At 45.5% G+C, this 17861-nt stretch overlaps 1 protein-coding gene across 1 annotated transcript in view; it reads left to right on the top strand.

The window, feature by feature from the left end:
• slc30a2 (solute carrier family 30 member 2) overlaps positions 1-17861 on the top strand; it is a 92856-nt gene that overhangs the window by 35658 nt on the left and 39337 nt on the right. The window contains exon 2 of the mRNA XM_055635491.1: positions 1331-1536. Within this exon, the coding sequence (XP_055491466.1) occupies positions 1331-1536 (206 nt within the window). The remainder of the gene's footprint in view (positions 1-1330; positions 1537-17861) is intronic.

The following is a 17861-nucleotide window of genomic DNA, read 5'->3' as shown; positions in this document are numbered from 1 at the left end:
TCCCCCCTTCCGCAACGACCGTTCCCTCCGTAACTCCCTTGTCAACTCTTCCCTTCCCTCCCATACTACCCCCTCCCCGGGCACGTTGCCTTGCAACCGCAAGATATGCTACACTTGTCGCTTTACCTCCCCCCTCGACTCCATTCAAGGACCCAAGCAGTCGTTCCAGGTGCGACAGAGGTTCACCTGCGTCTCTTCCAACCTCGTCTAGTGCATCCACTGCTCTAGGTGTCAGCTGATCTATATCGGTGAGACCAAGCGTAGGCTTGGCGATCGTTTCGCCGAACACCTCCGCTCGGTCCACATTAACCAACCTGACCTCCCGGTGGCTCAGCACTTCAACTCCCCCTCCCATTCCGTATCCGACCTCTCTGTTCTGGGTCTCCTCCATGGCCAGAGCGAGCAACACCGGAAATTGGAGGAACAGCACCTCATATTCCGCTTGGGGAGTCTGCATCCTGGGGGCATGAACATTGAATTCTCCCACTTTTGTTAGCCCTTGTTGTCTCCTCCCCTTCCTATCTCTCCCTCAGCCCTCGGGCTCTTCCTCCTTTTTCCTTTCATCTCCCCGCCCCCCACCCCCATCAGTCTGAAGAAGGGTTTCGGCCCGAAACGTTGTCTATTTCCTTCTTTACTCCAGCTTTTTGTGTCTATCTTCTGTTTAAACAAGCATCCTTCATACACATTATGTTTTTCTATATAAATGAGTTACGGATGCTTTCAACTTATTCCCAATTGTTATGGTCCAATGCACAAAATTTTAACATTTAGCAAGTTAATTTTAGCATTTTCCACTTGAAGGAAAATCTAATTGAATCAGACTGACAGCTTAGCAGCTCTTCATTGCAGTTTTCATTGTTCACACAAACTCTTGATAAGTTTTATGATTGTAGGGCGTAACATAAGAATCTGTCCCTTATCCTGTCAGAACTTGGCATTCAAATGGAGTTAACTGGAAAGTGATCAAGGCCAAAGATCTTGGTGGATTTTCTCCATTGAAACCCTGGAGTAAAGAAATTCTGCTGTATTACATACCTCTTAAGATAGGCATCATGAGAAGACTGTCTTTCAGTATACTGCTCACCTTTTAAATTGTTCATTTTTGTTAGTTTGTAGATTGGACACAATATAAGTTGATGGGTGTTGGTGGTATGGAATGATCAAGTATTTTATAGAAATAATGTATCAATCGATATGCCTTTGAAACTTTGAAAATTAAAATTAATTATCGGGTGTAAAATTTGCATGAAATAATACAAGATATACCGGTAAATGATTTGCATAATATGATTGTACCTTATTTAATCAGGTTGCTTTGTTTGTGTTGCAGCCCTTTTTCCAGTTCAAAAGAGGTCTACCCAAATTATCCACTTGACAATGGAAACAATGCCAACTCTATTGAATTGGAAAGATATGTAAGTCAGCACTGCCACAGATCTGCATCGGACACTGAAAATCGAGAAAAACTACAAGCAAGAAGGAAACTCTTCATTGCTGCCATTATTTGTCTTATATTTATGGTTGGAGAAGTTGTAGGTAAGTGTGGTGGCATTATTGCAATGTACATATTGTTCTGGTGTTTTACGTTGATACACAATGGCAAAGAGCTTGCTTCACAATGTTATAAGGAAAATCATCCCACTTAAACCCTTTTACAATCATTTATGAAATAACTGATATTGGCTCTGTTGGTCTGTTCAAGTCACTAATAATGGTAAAGATTGGGTAGTTATTATAATTTTGGACACAAGCTTAATCTTAGATGTTTCTAATATTGACAAAATCAGAATTCAGTCAAGGAGAGATTGAGTATGCTAGGCCTATGTTTTCTAGTCCTTGAAAGAATGAAATGTCCACAATTCTTATAGAGCTGTAGATGGATGGATGATTCCCCTCATTAAGGAGTTTTGAACTCCATGTTAAAGCCTAAAAACAAGGGAGAGCTAGCAGACTGTTTAAGGAATTGACTTCATGAAAGAAAGCAGAGGGTGATGGCGGAAGTTTGTTTATCGGTCTGGAGGCCTGAGACTTGTATCTCGGGGATTGGGGCTGGGCCCTTTGCTGTTTGTGGTTTATGTCAATGATTGGATGAGAAATATACAAGGCATGATTAGGAAGTTTGCATATGACACAAAGGTTTCATTGTAGATAGCGAAGATAGTTATGAAAAGTTGCAGCAGGACCTTGATCATTTGGGCAGGCGGCTGAGGAATGTTTAATGGAGATTAATACAAATAAGTGTGAGATTTTGCATTTTGGGAAGTCAAACCAGGGCAGACCTTCACTATGAATGGCAGGACTTGGGAGTATTGTAGAGCAGAGGGATCTAGGAGAACTGTTACATAGTCCTGTAGCCGGGGGAGGGGGATGACTTGAGGCGGGGTCTGTCGGGGGGTGAGCGAGCATCGTGCAGCCAGGGGAGTGGGATGGCTTGAGGCGGTGAACCCCAGCCGAGGTCCCGGAGCAGCAGAATTTAAAATTGAAGGAAACTTACCCGTGGAAACGTTGCTTCGCCGTTGTGAAGAGTGGGAAAAAAAGATGCCGATCTTCTGAAACAAAATTCTGGATAGGCCCCAACTGCACAGGCGTGGCTGAGGACCCGTTGGGTGCCCTTTGCGACGCCAGTAAAGACGCGCATGAGAACTCTCCCCCAATTGTGCATGCGCGGTTTGTAAACATTAATAACTTTTAAAATATAGCAGATAGGACAAATGTAGATGGGACATTTTGGTTGGCATAGACAAGTTGTGCTGTCGGGCCTGTTTCCATGCTGTAAGACTCTATGACTCTAATAGGGAGGTCATTTGTGACTGAAATGAGACAACATTTATTGACATGTGTTGGCAAATCTTTGGAAATATTTATCCTCAAAGGCTTTGGAGGCTTTGTTATTGATGGTTTGAAACAAAGATCAATAGGGGTCTGGAAGTTAAAGGAATCAAAATAAACTGAATAATGGGGGCAAAGTTGCGAATGTGCGGTAAATAGAAAAGTAGGGACAAGGTTAGAGAGTAAGCTATAAATAAGGGAAATGGTAAACAGACTGAGACAGGACGGGATAGAGAGCACAAATCCAAGAATAAATCATTCGATAAGGCTAGATGTTATAAAGATAATAGGAGAAAACTAAAAATTCTGCACCTGAATACATAAAGCATTTGAAACATAATAGATGAATTGTGAGCCCAAATAAAAATAAATAAGTTTGATCTGATAACTATTCCAAGTCAATACTTCAGGGTGTAGAGAGGACCTGAATATTGAGATAAGAAAAAATAAAGGCAACATTACATTTGCAGAAGTGGTGCATGAGTCCTCTAACTGTAATCATATGGTAGGATAAAGTATAAAATAATGGGCACTCATTGGAAATATATACTGATTGTCATGGGGGGGATTTAATCTACAGATAGCCCAGAAAAATCTGACAGCCACCGGTGGCCTAGATGAGGAGTTTATAGAGTATTCTTGCAGTAGTTTCTTGGAGCATGACATTCTGGAGCTAGAGGGCAGGGAATAGCAGGCATGTATGGTGCAAAGAGACAGGATTAATTTATGACCTTATATGAAAGGTAGGAGCAATCATAATATGATTGACTTTTATATGCACTATGAAAGACAGAAGAATGACTAGTATTTTAAACAGGTAAGGGCAATTATGAGGAATGAGAGCAGCACCAGCTAAAGTGAAGAGGTAAATTAATTTACAATCGGGTAAGTTGCAGTGCCAGATAATTTGAAGAATCTTTCAGAATACAAAGAATGTACACACACCAATGAAAAAAAAGGTGGCTAACTAAAAAGGTAAAGACAATATCTATATCTATACCTGTACTAGTAAAAGTCTCAACTTGTTTGTCTGTGATGTCAGGAGCTACGCCAAAATGGTACACAACTGCCAAAATGTTTTGCAGAATCTTACTCAGCTTTTTCCCATGGTCGTTCGTATCATGTTTCTTCACATTTGATGTTATATTTCACGTTATTGATATCTAAAGGTTTAAAAAAGCCAACTTTGAGAATAATAACTGACTGTGAGAGGGCGGCGATTCTGGCAGTTTCCAGTGATGATGTCACAATGGCATCTCAAAGTCCTCCAATCACAATGGGATCTAATTTACCCAAGCTGCCGTGCAGATTCTGAAAATGACATCACAATGTGATCTCTGCTGCCAATGCACAAGCTATGAAATGGGGGAGGGGACGAGATCACAGTGGGATGTGATGACTCTGCTGCCAATGGGATCAGCAGCTTCAATAAGGAGAGAGTGAGATTTTTGCTCCCCCAGGTGGGAAGGGATTGGGGAAGCGCGACGAGACCCAGAAGTGTTATTTAAACATTGGATCTTTAGTGGGGTTGCGTTGGGGGGATGGGTGCGAAAATTAGTCAGGGGGGTAGGGAGTGAAGAGGGGTTATGGAGGGTGGGAGGGAGTGAGGAAAGTAGGGGAAAGGAAAGGGAGTGAAGAGCGAGAGGGAAGTAAGAGAGAGACAATGGGGGATCAGCAGCTTCAAGGGGAGTAAGGAGAGAGTGAGATTTTTGTGATCTCTGCTGCCAATACACAAGCTATGAGAATGTTTTTACATTGTTGTAAGGATGGGGACGTAGAGGGGGAGATTAAAAGTTTTAAAGTGACATTTAAAAGTTGTATTTCCCACTTGGTCGAGTATTATATAAAAGCTGCACTGGACGTCGTCAGTTAGGCAGTTCATGACGTCATAAAATGTTTGCATAATCCTACTTTTTCCCCGGCTACATCGTGTTTCTTCACATCCCAGAACACTGAGATATCTAAAGGTTTAAAAAAGCTAACTTTGAAAATAATAACTGACTGTGGTGAGAGGTTTCTAGCTGTTTCCATCTCACAGTCGTCCAATCACAATGGGATCTCATTTACATACACTGCTGTGAAGATTCCAAAAACCAGCTCTGCTGCCAATAACCAAGCAGCACAGCAATTAAAAGTTTTAATGATTTGTATTTCTTTATATTTTAGGCAGTTAACAATAATGGGGAAGAATCTGCAAATGTCAGGGGACCTAACCCAGCACAGCAAGGTTTAATGATTAGATTTGGATAACAAAAGATGACCTTGTAGGTGGCACCTACATCACATTAAATCTTACTGCAATCGCATTTAAAAAAAGTTTTAAATGACCTGCACAGTTGGGGGCTTTGGGTGAATGGTGGAATGTTGCATTGGGGGAACGGGTTGTGTTGGGGGAACGGGTGAGTGGTGGAATCTTACGTTGGGGAACGGGTGAGTGGTGGAATCTTACGTTGTGGAACGGGTAACTTTGGGGGACCAGGCCTCCCGTGAGACAGGGACCCAACGGGTGAGTGGTGGAATCTTACGTTGGGGAACGACTTGCATTGGGGTCCAGGCCTCCCATGAAGACCATGGGTGAGTGGTGGAATATTGCATTGGGGGAACGGTTTACGTTGGGGGAATGGGTGAGTGGTGGATTATTGCGTTGGGGGACGGGGCCCAACGGGTCCCACTTGGTCTAGTATCTATACATAACTAAAACTCTGATCTTGTTCTCTTCCGGTATGCACGTTTTTTCTATTTACGCGATAGCACTACATTTTTCGCAAGCTCAGTCACCATTCTCCTGTGCTGCGAGTGTAACCAGTTTAGTTCCGATCGATGGTATATTGTAAAAGTTAGCGAGGCATGTGCAGATCGATCTCCTCATCTGCCAGTCAGCGTGGCGCGGATTGGTCTCTTCTTATGTCAGACCCCAGTACGGTCTTCCCCTTCCTGCACCATCGCGTCTTTACTGGAGCTGAGGGACACTGTGGATGGCCGGCGGAGGTCTCCAACGGGACACTATTTCCGGAGAGACTGGAGGCAGCACGGCGCAAAGTCAGAGCTGTCGCCGATATCACCAAACGGAAAGTGGAGACTCTGATCCCGGTGGAGGAGAATGACCAGCGAATAGTGCCCGCTGTTAGTCCCCATCGCAACACCAGCTCCAGCCCCTTCCCCTCTCATCCTCCTCGCTGGCTCCTTCCCCCCTCCCTCGTGATACCCCCCTCTCCCCATGGCTCTACCCAATCTTTCCTCCAAGCTCTATCCCCCCTTCCCCCACCCACACACCCCTCTCCCCCACAAAACCCTCCGCCCATATCCCCCCCTCAGACCACAACCCCCAATCCCACAAACCACCCTCCCCCCACAACCACACACCACCCCAACCCCTCCCCCCATACAACCGCCCACCCACACACCCCCCCCTCATCCCACAACACCCTCTACCCCCACACCACTCCCCCCCCACAAAGAGTTGACAAAGGGAGTGTCCTTGATATGTGAGGCCATGGTTGCCAAAGTGATTCCCATGCATCACAGAGCAACCCAGTTGATAGGTTATCTACAATTTGAGAGGGAGAAGGGTAAATCGGAGGTGTCAGATTTCAAAGGGGACTATGGAGCCATGAGGCAGGAGCTGGCCAAAGTTGACTGGAAAGATACCCTAGCAGGGATGACAGTGGAACAACAAAGGCAGGTAATTCTGGGAATAATACAGAAGGTGCAGGATCAGTTCATTCCTAGGAGGAAGAAAGATTCCAAGGGGAGTAAGTGGCGACCGTGGCTGACAAAGGACGTCAGGAACAGTATAAAAATAAAAAGAGAAGAAGTACAACGTAGCAAAGATGAGCGGGAAGCAAGAGCATTGGGTAATGTTTAAAGAGCAACAGAAGATAACTAAAAAGACAATATGTGAAGAAAAGATGAATTACGAAGGTAAGCTAGCCAAGAATATAAAGGAGGATAGTAAAAGCTTCTTTAGGTATGTGAAGAGGAAAAAATTAGTTAAGACCAAAGTTGGACCCTTGAAAACTGAAAAGGGTGAATATCTTATGGGGGACAAGGAAATGGAAGATGCGTTGAACAGGTACTTTGGATCCGTCTTCACTAAGGAGGACACAAACAATCTTCCTGATATAGTAGTGGCCAGAGGATCTGGGGTGACGGAGGAACTGAAGGAAATCCACATTAGGCAGGAAATGGTGTTGAGTAAAGTAATGGGACTGAAGGCTGATTCCCAGGGGCTGATGGTCTGCATCCCAGGGTACTTAAGGGCCTGCCCTACTTACGCGATCTTTTTGGCGACTGCCGGCACCCATCATAGGTCGCCGAAAAATATCAACATGTTGAAAATTCAGCGGCGACAAGAAAGACGCTACGACTCTTTGTGTGACTCGGAGACCTCTCACGACCATACAGGCGACCTCCTGGCGACCTGTCACGCCCATACAGGCGACCCCCTGGCGACCTGTCACGACCATACAGGCGACCCCCTGGCGACAAACTCCCTGGAGACATCCCACGACACCCGCGACATATTCGCCTGACAACGGTGATGGGGAAGATGCTGGTGTCAATCATAAAAGATGAAATAGCAGCACATTTGGATAGCAGTAACAGGACCTGGATTTATGAAGGGAAAATCATGCTTGACTAATCCTTTGGAAATGTTTGAGGATATAACTAGGGAATGGACAAGGGAGAGCCAATGGATATAGTGTACATGGACTTTCAGAAGCATTCGATAAGGTCCTACATAGCAGATTAGTGGGCAAAATTAGGACACATGGTATTGGGGGTAGGGTGCTGACGGATAGAAAATTGTGTTGGAGACAGAAAACAAAGAGTTGGGATTAACGGGTCCCTTTCAGAATGAGAGGCAGTGACTAGTGGAGTAACGCAAGGCTCGGTGCTGGGATGACAGGGATTACAAGCAACATTAGCAAATTTGCAGATGACACAAAGCTGGGTGGCAGTGTGAACTGTGACGAGGATGTTTTGAGAATGCAGGGTGACTTGGACAGGGGTGAGTGGGCAGATGCATGGCAGATGCAGTTTAACGTGGATAAATGTGAGGTTATCCACTTTGGTAGCAAAAGAAGGCAGATTATTATCTATATTGTGTCAAGTTGGGAAAAGGGGAAGTACAACGTGTTCTGGGGGTCCTTGTTCATCAGACAATTAACGTAAGCAAGCAGGTACAGCAGGCAGTGAAGAAAGCGAATGGCATGTTGGCCTTCATAGCAAGAGAAGTTGAGTATAGGAGCAAAGAGGTCCTTCTGCAGTTGTACTGGGCTCTAGTGAGACCACACGTGGAGTATTGTGTGCAGTTTTGGTCTCCAAATTTGAGGAAGGACATTCTTGCTATTGAGGGAGTGCAGCGTAGGTTCACAAGGTTAATTCCCGGGATGGCGGGAATGTCATATGCTGAGAGAATGGAGCGGCTGGGCTTGTACACTCTGGAATTTAGGATGGGAGGGGATCTTATTGAAACATAAGATTATTAAGGGTTTAGACAAGCTATAGGCAGGAAACATGTTCCTGATGTTGGGGAAGTCCAGAACCAGGGGCTGCAGTTTAAGAATAAGGGGTAAGCCATTTAGAACAGAGACGAGGAAACACTTTTTCTCACAGCGATTTGTGAGTGTGGAATTCTCTGCCTCAGAAGGCGGTGGAGGCAGTTCTCTGGATACTTTCAATAGAGAGCTAGATAGGTCTCTTAAAGATAGCGGAGTCATGGGATATGGGGAGAAGGCAGGACCGGGGTACTGATTGGGGATGATCAGCCATGATCACATTGAATGGCGGTGCTGGCTCGAAGGCCGAATGGCCTACTCCTGCACCTATTGTCTATTGTTAATGAAGACAGTTCAAACGAAGATATGTCAAAGCTGTGAAATACATGCTCAGAGCCTTAGGTGACACCTGGTATCAATGGAAGTGTGCTAGAAATGCCCGGTCAATCAAGCAATGTCAATGATGACAGAAAAACAAAATTAATATTGTAGACAATAACCAGATGTATAGGTTAATCGTATTCAAACAGGAAAAGGATTATCTGAAATTGTTGAATTCTGGGTGGCACAGTGGCGCAGCAGTAGATTTGCTGCCTTACAGCACCAGAGACCCGGGTTCGATCCTGTCCATGGGTGCTGGTCTGCATGGAGTTCGTACGTTCTCCCCGTGCTCCAGTTTCCTCCCACACTCCAAAGACGTTTAGGTTTGTAGGTTATTTGGCGTGGTATAATTGTAACTTGTCCCCAGTGTGTGTAGGATTGCATTAGTGTACAGGGATCGCTGGATTGCACTAACTCAGTGGAACGAAGGTCCTGCTTCTGCCCTATATCTCGAAACATAACCCCAGATGCTTCAACAAAGCCCCAGATGCTTCAACATGTCCAGGCAGACGATGATGTGTTCCTCAAGTTTATGATAGGCTTCATTAAAACAGTTCTGGAGGCCACAGATGGCTAGGTCAGCATGGAATAATATGTAAAACACAAGGTTAATATCTGTCAGAAAGAATTCATTAGACATAATTATTGAATACTGTACATTATAACAAGGGACAGGAAAATTCAAAATAGTTAAGCATATTCAACATGTTTTTGCAAAAGGCAAATCATGTCTAACTAATTTATTCGTGTTTGAAGAAGCTAACATGTGCTATCTGTAAGGAACCAGCAGATTTACCATATTTAAATTTTCAGGAACTATTTGACAAAGGAGCCATATCAAAGGCCACTGCAGAAAGAAAAGCCTATTGTACGAAAGGTAACATATTGATATGGATAAAAAATTGGTTGGCTAACTGAAAAATAATAGTAAGATTAAACGAGAACTTACCAGTTCGAAGTTTGATCTGTATTTTATGAGGAGTTACGATGAGGAATTACGTGAAGAAACCGCTTCAGCACGCATGCGCGGCATACTTCAAAGCAGCGGTGTGGAATCACAGATAGACACAGTTATTTGAAGTAAACATAGTAAAGACAAGGAGACATCAGTTTTCTAGTTTGATCCATATAACGAGGGTGGGAGCGGAGGGCACGTAATCCCTCATCGTAACTCCTCATAAAATACAGATCAAACTTCGAACTGGTAAGTTCTCGTTTAATCTTACTATTTTACTTCGGAGTCACGTGAGTGACTACGTGAAGACTTCAAAGCTCTGTGATTTCAAACCGTGTAACAGTTCATACTTCACTCGCTGCCGAAGTCATTCGAGGGAGGAAGTATGTTATCGTAATTATGATCAGCCATGATCATATTGAATGGCGGTGCAGGCTCGAAGGGCCGAATGGCCTACTCCTGCACCTAATTTCTATGTTTCTATGTAATCAACCATGAATCTGTTTGTAAAACAATAATGGTGTTATTAACAACAACAAGATCAATTGCTCCCCCGGGCTTAAATTATATATTTTTTGCAGATTCTTTTTCTGCAAACGATACAGGTTCTGTCAGTGGTTTGTTAAAAAACGTTTGGAACATATACTCCCTAGACCAACCTGCAGTAGCCAGGATGAGGTCCATAGGCTCTTCCATTCTCTTAGTCGCTGACGTGGGAGCCGTCCTGGTGGGATAAGACTTATACACGTCAGTATTTTCTCCAGCAACTCCTAGTACCTGCTTGAGCCACTAGAGATAGTTTAGCTCGTCACCCGACCAAGAGGTTTATTGTGGCTGACCCATAAGGCTTTTTCCTCTCCCTCGGTATTCCTTATTGTGTGGATGTAGATCTCTGAGTGGGTCATGACACATAAAACGTGGTTCAGGTGGGTATGCCCGGAATTTCATGACTGGACCTGATGTTCCTGGTCTGTTCTGTTTGGCCAACCCTTGAATGGGAATGTGACACTATCTGGTGTCATAACCATGTTGTCCCATCGCAGTAGATGGGAGAACTGGCTCTTTGTGTTGAGGTAAGGCCACCAGCATGTCCATCTTCAGGGTAGGCTGTTCCAGGGTGAGTGACCTGGCTGGTGATCATCCCCTAAGGTATGTCAGGGTTTCACTGACATCCCAATTTGGGTGTACCTATTTCTGGGGAATGGAATGAATATACCTCTCCTGTATCTGATCACCAGTGAGCGGTACCCAAGTTGAGTAGGCTGACAGAACATTTCCTTCATTGTGGTGAAGACCTGCCAGGAGCTCCAGTACAGTTTTTTTGGGGGTTTTTTTGTAGTTGAATGTGTAATTCCTGTTTTGGAAAAACAGTGTCCCATTTCTTGATGCTCCTCAGGTATGTTCCCTAGGATATGCGACGGAATGCTGTCATCAGGTTGATAGCGCTGCTGATCCAAACACAGCAGTGGTCTTCCCAATTTTGCAATTCTTTTAATGACCATATCGAGGATCACTGGGAACCATGCCTGTGGACTTGGTCCACTGTAATTTGCGTAGTACCCGACTGATGAAGCCGTAGTACCTATTGAAGAGGTAGAAGGAAAGGAGAATTTAGAGATTAGATTTCCCCCACCCCTCAATACGTGGGAATGTCTCCATTGCCGCTGCCTTGAAATTGGTTTCATGTGACGTAAGTTAGTACGTGGTGATTTGATTGGATATAAGGATTCGATATCTGGTGTCCATATTGCTTAGTAATTTCAGCAAATATTTTTGGTTTAAATGTATGTTTACAGTATTTAGCTCACCTGATAGGTGAGGTTACTGATGGTCAAATATGTTTGACGACATACGGTTACCAATTGTTAATAAATTGGCACCTAATATCGATGTTCTCCGCCCAAGTGGTTTGGTATATGCCACCACTGTGATGTTGTTAACTTATAAACGAACATGCAAATTTGGTGGATTACTGAGCAAATGCTTCACTAGAATTAAGTAAATTAATATATAACACGTTTAAGTCAATTTGTATTGGCACTAAGTATTACAAGCTCAGTAACACATCAGGCCACATAAGATGTTACTCAAAACAGGTGGAAGTGTACAACCATAATCCTTCCTGCCGATAATTCCATGATAACACTCCAGATTAATCCATTTGCCCCCATATCACAGGTATGGATATAGTTTTGAACACTAGTATCTCAGCTCATAGGAAAGGTACAATGTTCAGTAGCTGGTAATGCTGCTACTATCCCAATACTTTGCCACGTAGTTGATTGGTGGTTAATGTTACCATAACTGATAGTCTTAATGAATACCAGATGACAAAGTTGTGGATGGTCACGTAATATCTGGATATATGGCAGTGCCCGCTAAATAAGTTAGTAGCTAATGCAGCTAAAGCTGTATCCAAGGATAGTGTGTCGTTAATATATAGACATGCCATGACGGATGTTTCTTAAGTGTCAGGGCTGGTTGATACTGGATAGCTTTGACTTAAATGCCGCAATGCTCATCATGGTTACTCCATCCAGGTAATTGCGGTATCCGAAACTTATATGAGAAGGTACTGAATAGTATGCATCTTCAAGGTTGATGTCTACCATAAAGTATCCTTGGTTCCATGGTAGTAGTTACAAATCCCATGAATGGGTATACCTGGTGAATACTCAAGTGGTTTATCAATGATGGTGCGACATTCACCATCGCGGGAGGGTAGACCCCTTGGGGTGCTTGCTAAATTGGTGGCAAGATATTATATATAACTACCAAAGTGATAGCTTCCTAACCAGGTGTGATTCACCCACCCCTTGTTAGTACAACCCTTCACCTTTATGTGATGGTAGGAACCATACTTATCTGTCTTTATTGCTGTTTTCTTTGGTTTCTGGTTCCTTATTCTTGTAGGGACGATGTTTGTTGGGGAGTGGCGCATTTTCCCTGGGGCCTGCTCTGGGCCGTGGCCTAAAATCCTACGGGTTTGGCATGCAGGCCCCGAGCTTTGACCAGTACCTTGAGGTAGACGCCGCTGGTGGACGCGGAGAGGTACTGCTGTCTGGTCTTCTGTGTGGTGCTCATTCCAGACTCTGCCCTCTTGTGCCGAATAGTTTGAACACTTCGTCCAGTTTTTTTTTAGGACTGGTTTGGTAAGTGCCAGGTAGCAGGATCTGTGCTTGTGAGGTCGGCGTTCTCATAATCCTGTTAATTTCATAGATTGAGGGCAGGTTTGTGACTTCACTAGAGAAGTTATGGGGTATACCGTTGAACATTAGGGTCAGGTGTTTTGCCATACTACCCTGCCCTTCTGGAATGAGCAGGTGGACATGATTGCCGACGTCAGGTATCAAATGCATTTTAAAAACATTTAGGTTAAATGCGCTGCTCAATGTATCCCCCAATAATGGCGGGCACTTTGAGTAAATGCAATTTAGGGGTGGCGTGATAAAACCAATGCCTCATGGCTACCTGTCTTGGAGAGGTTTTTTGGAAAAGACAGGTAGTAGGCTGGCCTCAGTTAAGACTGAAGCCATCTCGCTCGTGGTGAAACCAAGTAGCGGCCACACCCAGCAGCTCTTCCTGTTCCTGTACTTCAAAGCATACTCCCGATGTTGTTCAGCCAGTGCCCCTTCTTCTTGACCAGCCCAGCTCTGGTCGCCAAAGCTGTCCTCGAATGAGGAAGAAGCAATGGCCAGTGCATGAGGCACTGTGGAGGGAGTGCCTGAACTCCCTCTGCGAAACTACTCCCCATAAGCAAGTCTCGCTGGAGCTTATGCTCCACGAGCCGCTCCATGTGGCTCAGGCGGCTGTCTCTGCCCTAAGCGGGTGGTGAGACGTCCCCGTCCAGCGAATCGGATACCACCGGCCGGATGTCTTGACATCCAGTCCGCTGCTCAGGCGCTAGTGGAACTGGGCTCGGCTCGGTGTCGGGGATGGCGGAGCGCCGGGTTGGCGGTCCTACCGCCCTCTGTCCTCCTGTGATGAGACGCCTGTCAGCTGGAGCTGAGCTGGGGACAGGTTTCTTGTAGAGTCTTGTTCTGTTCTTTTTTCTTGGCTGTTGGAACAAGCAAAGAACTCTCCTCTGCCAGTAAAACCGACCTCAGAGTAGACTTATCTGATGGTCCTTTTTTAAACTTTAGCGGGAGCGCCTGACTCCCGCTGTTCTCTGGACTGGAACCCGGCACAGCTCCCTGTCTGTGGACCGCAGCATGTGCGGTCCTGGTGGCATCTTTCCCCCTTCCGCGAACGGAACACTCCTTCCCTGGAGTCCAACGGGGGCCACTTGCGTCCGGACTGGCACCGGTGCAGCTCCCTGTCCGTGGACCGCAGCGTGTGCGATCCTGGTGGCGCTCTCCCCCTTCCGTGAAACGGAACACTCCTTCCCCGGAGTCCAACGGGGGCCGCTTTCTTCTGCTGCTTTGCTCCACCTGGAGCAACAAACAGACGTGAGTCGCTGTTGACCTGAAGGTAAGACTTACCTAAAGCTTCCTTTCAGGGTTGTAGCGGGAGAGCCTAACTCCCGTCTGCCGCTGTTGCCTGCTGAAACGTAATGCCGCACATGCGTGCTGAAGCGGGTTCTTCACGTAGTCACTCACGTGACTCCGAAGTAAAATTGGTAATAAATGGGCCTTCTTTTCGTGCCAATGTTTAACAAGTGACGTGCCAAGGGAATTAATACTGGGCTCTAATGGCTAGTTTTCACGGGGCGACTTGACGCAAGATGTAGCCAGAGTGGAGTGGTCGTGGTCTAGCACGATATCACACGATATAACGGGGGTAGAGTAAAGAGTTCCCACGGTACTCGGCAATTCTGTCATTTGTGCGAGTGACTTGTCCGTCTCCCGATCTTTCCCATTAATCGTGAATGAACATCGTGGACTGTAGTGTAGTTAATCACGTGGCACAAATGATGTTACTTTGTTGTCACACATTATATTTGTTTTTTTTCACCCGAGCTCTTTAATGAGCTGAAGAATAATCTGTGTTTTTTTAGACAAATGTTGTTTGGTGTGATGCACCTTCTCTCAATATGTGCAAGAAGTCGTCTTTTTATTTTGTCAAATATGAATAAACACTGTATCTCACATTGACCGTGATGATTGTGTTATTTTATGATCTACTGAGGGGTGAAACTTTCAGTCTGAAGAAGGCTCTCGACCCGAAACGCCACCCGTTCCTTCTCTCCAGAGATGCTGCCTGTCCCGCTGAGTTGCTCCAAGCAACTGGTGTCTATCTTCAAAGGACTGACCAGGACTGCCTCTCTCTCTCTCTCTCTCTCTCTCTCTCTCCCTCCCTCTCTCTCACACAGGCATGAATGGATGAACTCCGCGGGCCAGGCAGCATCTACGGAGGGAAATGGACAGGCGACCCATTCTTCAGGCTGCCTTATGTCTCTCCCCTCCCCCCCCCCTCACCCCAACTCCCACCCACACACACGAATGCTGGAGAAACTCAGCGGGTGCAGCGGGGCCGAAACGTTGTCTATTTCCTTCGTTCCATAGATGCTGCTGCACCCGCGGAGTTTCTCCAGCATTCGCGTGTGTGGGTGGGAGTTGGGGGGAGAGAGACATAAGGCAGCCTGAAGAATGGGTCACCTGTCCCTTTCCCTCCGTAAATGCTGCCTGGCCCGCGGAGTTCCTCCATTCATGCCTGTGTGAGAGGGAGGGAGGGAGGGAGGGAGAGAGAGAGAGAGAGAGAGAGAGAGAGAGAGAGAGAGAGAGAGGCACACACAAGGTGGATGCAAAATCTCACCTGCCTGTTTCAGTGACAGACACCCACCGCCAGTAAATGAAGACACCCCCATCTGTCTCCCCCTCCTCTCCCTCGACTCCCCCACCTTTCCCTCCCAACACCTTTCCGTCCCGACCCCCTGGGAAACTGAAGGTTTCCCGCTGTAATTAAAGAGTTCCCACGGTAGACTGTAAAACTGGGACCCTGGTTCTGGACTCCCCCAACATCGGGAACATTCTTCCTCCATCTAGCCTGTTCAATCCCGTAGATACGATTAGACAGGTATCTAGTTATGTAATTCAATTAATGATTTCTATCGCCCAGCCTCTCATCTTTCAATCGGGTTCGGCCAGGAAGGAACTGCAGATGCTGGATTAAAACGAAGATAGACACAACATGTAGCTCAGCGGGACAAGCAGCATATCAGAAGGGTCTCGACCCGAAATGTCACCCATTCCTTCTCCCCAAAGATGCTGCCTGCCGTTGAACTCATTCTCTTTAAACCGGCATCAGCTGTTCCTTCCGACACATACACAAGAAATAAGCAACTTTTCGGGCCGAAACGTTGCCTATTTCCTTCGTTCCATAGATGCTGCTGCACCCGCTGAGTTTCTCCAGCATTTGTGTGTGTGGGTGGGAGTTGGGGGGTAGAGAGATAAGGCAGCCTGAGGAAAGGCTCGCCTGTCAATTTCCCTCCGTAGATGCTGCCTGGCCCGCGGAGTTCCTCCAGTTAGAAACTGCTTTCAGACAAAAAGAGACACACTGACATTAATGAAATGCTTGTTAGCTAGTTTTATTAGATTTGTATGTAAATAGCAAACTGGCTGGATTCACTCTATCCAACTTCCGGGTTCACCGTTCGCAGGAGTTCCCACGGTGACCGCAAGAGTTACTACGGATATCGCACTGGCCACTACGTTCATAAAATGTTGCAATGCTTAACCACAAGTGTACAAGTCACTCTTGGACAAATTCAAACATGTTTGAATTTTCTCCCGAGTACCCAAGTTACACGATTACCTGCCGTTAGCGCCACGGTGGTCCACGAATGCCGTACTGTTACCGCACGAGGTTCCCACGATGTCAAACTCTGGTTACCTCTTGCGTCAAGTCGCCCCGTGAAAAGGGGGTTTTAGTATTTCACAATTTATGTATAAGATTTGGATGAAGGGTCTATAGGTGCAGTTGGTCAATTTGCTGGTGGTGTAAATATAGGTAGGAAAGTAAGTCATGAAGGGGAATAGGGAGGAAATAACAGGATTTGGAGTGGATTAAGTGAGTGTGCTGTTAAATGGGGGATAATATGTGCAAGCGTGAAATAGTCCATTTTAGCAGGAAAAAATAAAAAAAAGTAACCAATCTAAATGAGAGATTGCAGAGCTTTGAGAGACATAGGTTGTGGTGAAGCCTAGTGCATTATTCGCTGACAAATAATAGTAAGTAGGTACATTAAGTAATTAGGAAAGCTAATGGAATATTATTGTTTAGTGCCAGGGAATTGAATTCAAAAGTGGTTGTACATTAGTTATCTTCTCCATGGATTGTCACCTTGTTGTGGTGAAGAAGCTTGTGTGGTCCAGAGATCCTGAGAGTGATGCCGTCTGGAGCTATGCTCCTGGTCGAGGAAGAGGTCTCTGACAAAGAGCAATCCAACCAAGACGTCAACGGTGTAACAGGCGGAGGATGATGGCTGATGCAGCGTCACAACGGCTGGGAAGGCGAATGAAGGCTGCAGCAGAAAAGGGTCACTGGTCGTCTTGGATTCCATGCCACTGGATTCTGACCCAGATCTGTCAAGGACCGTGTGGCGGCTGTCTGTGCCCCAGTTTCCCCACGTTAAACAAAGTCACGCACAGGCGTCCTCCATGAGAGGGCAGTCATACTCGTTTCGAGTGACCGCCGATGATGATGATGATAATGACATTAGTTATGTACGGGACAGGAATACAGTATTGGTCTCCCTATTTAAGGAAAGAAGGAAGTTTTTTCAAAGCAGTTCAGAAAAAGGTTCTCTATATCTTGAGTGGGCAGAGAATGTTAGACAGCTGGGTTTATATCCAGTGAAATTTAAACGCTTGAGATAGATCTTGATTGAAGCATATGAAATCAAAGGGGGGGGAGGGTCTTGACAGAATGGGTGTGAAGATAATGTTTTCCCTTGTGGGAGAATGTAGAACTTGAGGTCACAATTTAAAATATAGAGCTTGCTCATCATACACAAAGATGGTCACGAGTCTTTGGAACTCTTGTTCAAGGGCAGCAGACTCTTTGAATATTTTTTACAGGAAGGATGTGGAGGGTTTGAAGAGGGTGCAGAAGTGGGTTACAAGGATGTTGCCTGGATTAGAGAACATTAGCTTTAAAAAGATAAGCTTTACAAAGAGTTGATAAGCTTTAAAAAGAGGTTAGACAAACTAGGATTGCTTTCCCTGGAGTGTCGTAGGCTGAAGAGTGACCTGATA

This window comes from Leucoraja erinacea, chromosome 5, assembly GCF_028641065.1.
Source record: "Leucoraja erinacea ecotype New England chromosome 5, Leri_hhj_1, whole genome shotgun sequence".
In the NCBI taxonomy this organism is placed as follows: domain Eukaryota; kingdom Metazoa; phylum Chordata; class Chondrichthyes; order Rajiformes; family Rajidae; genus Leucoraja; species Leucoraja erinaceus.
Note: the sequence above shows the minus strand (reverse complement) of the source record. Positions and strands in the feature narration are given on the sequence as shown.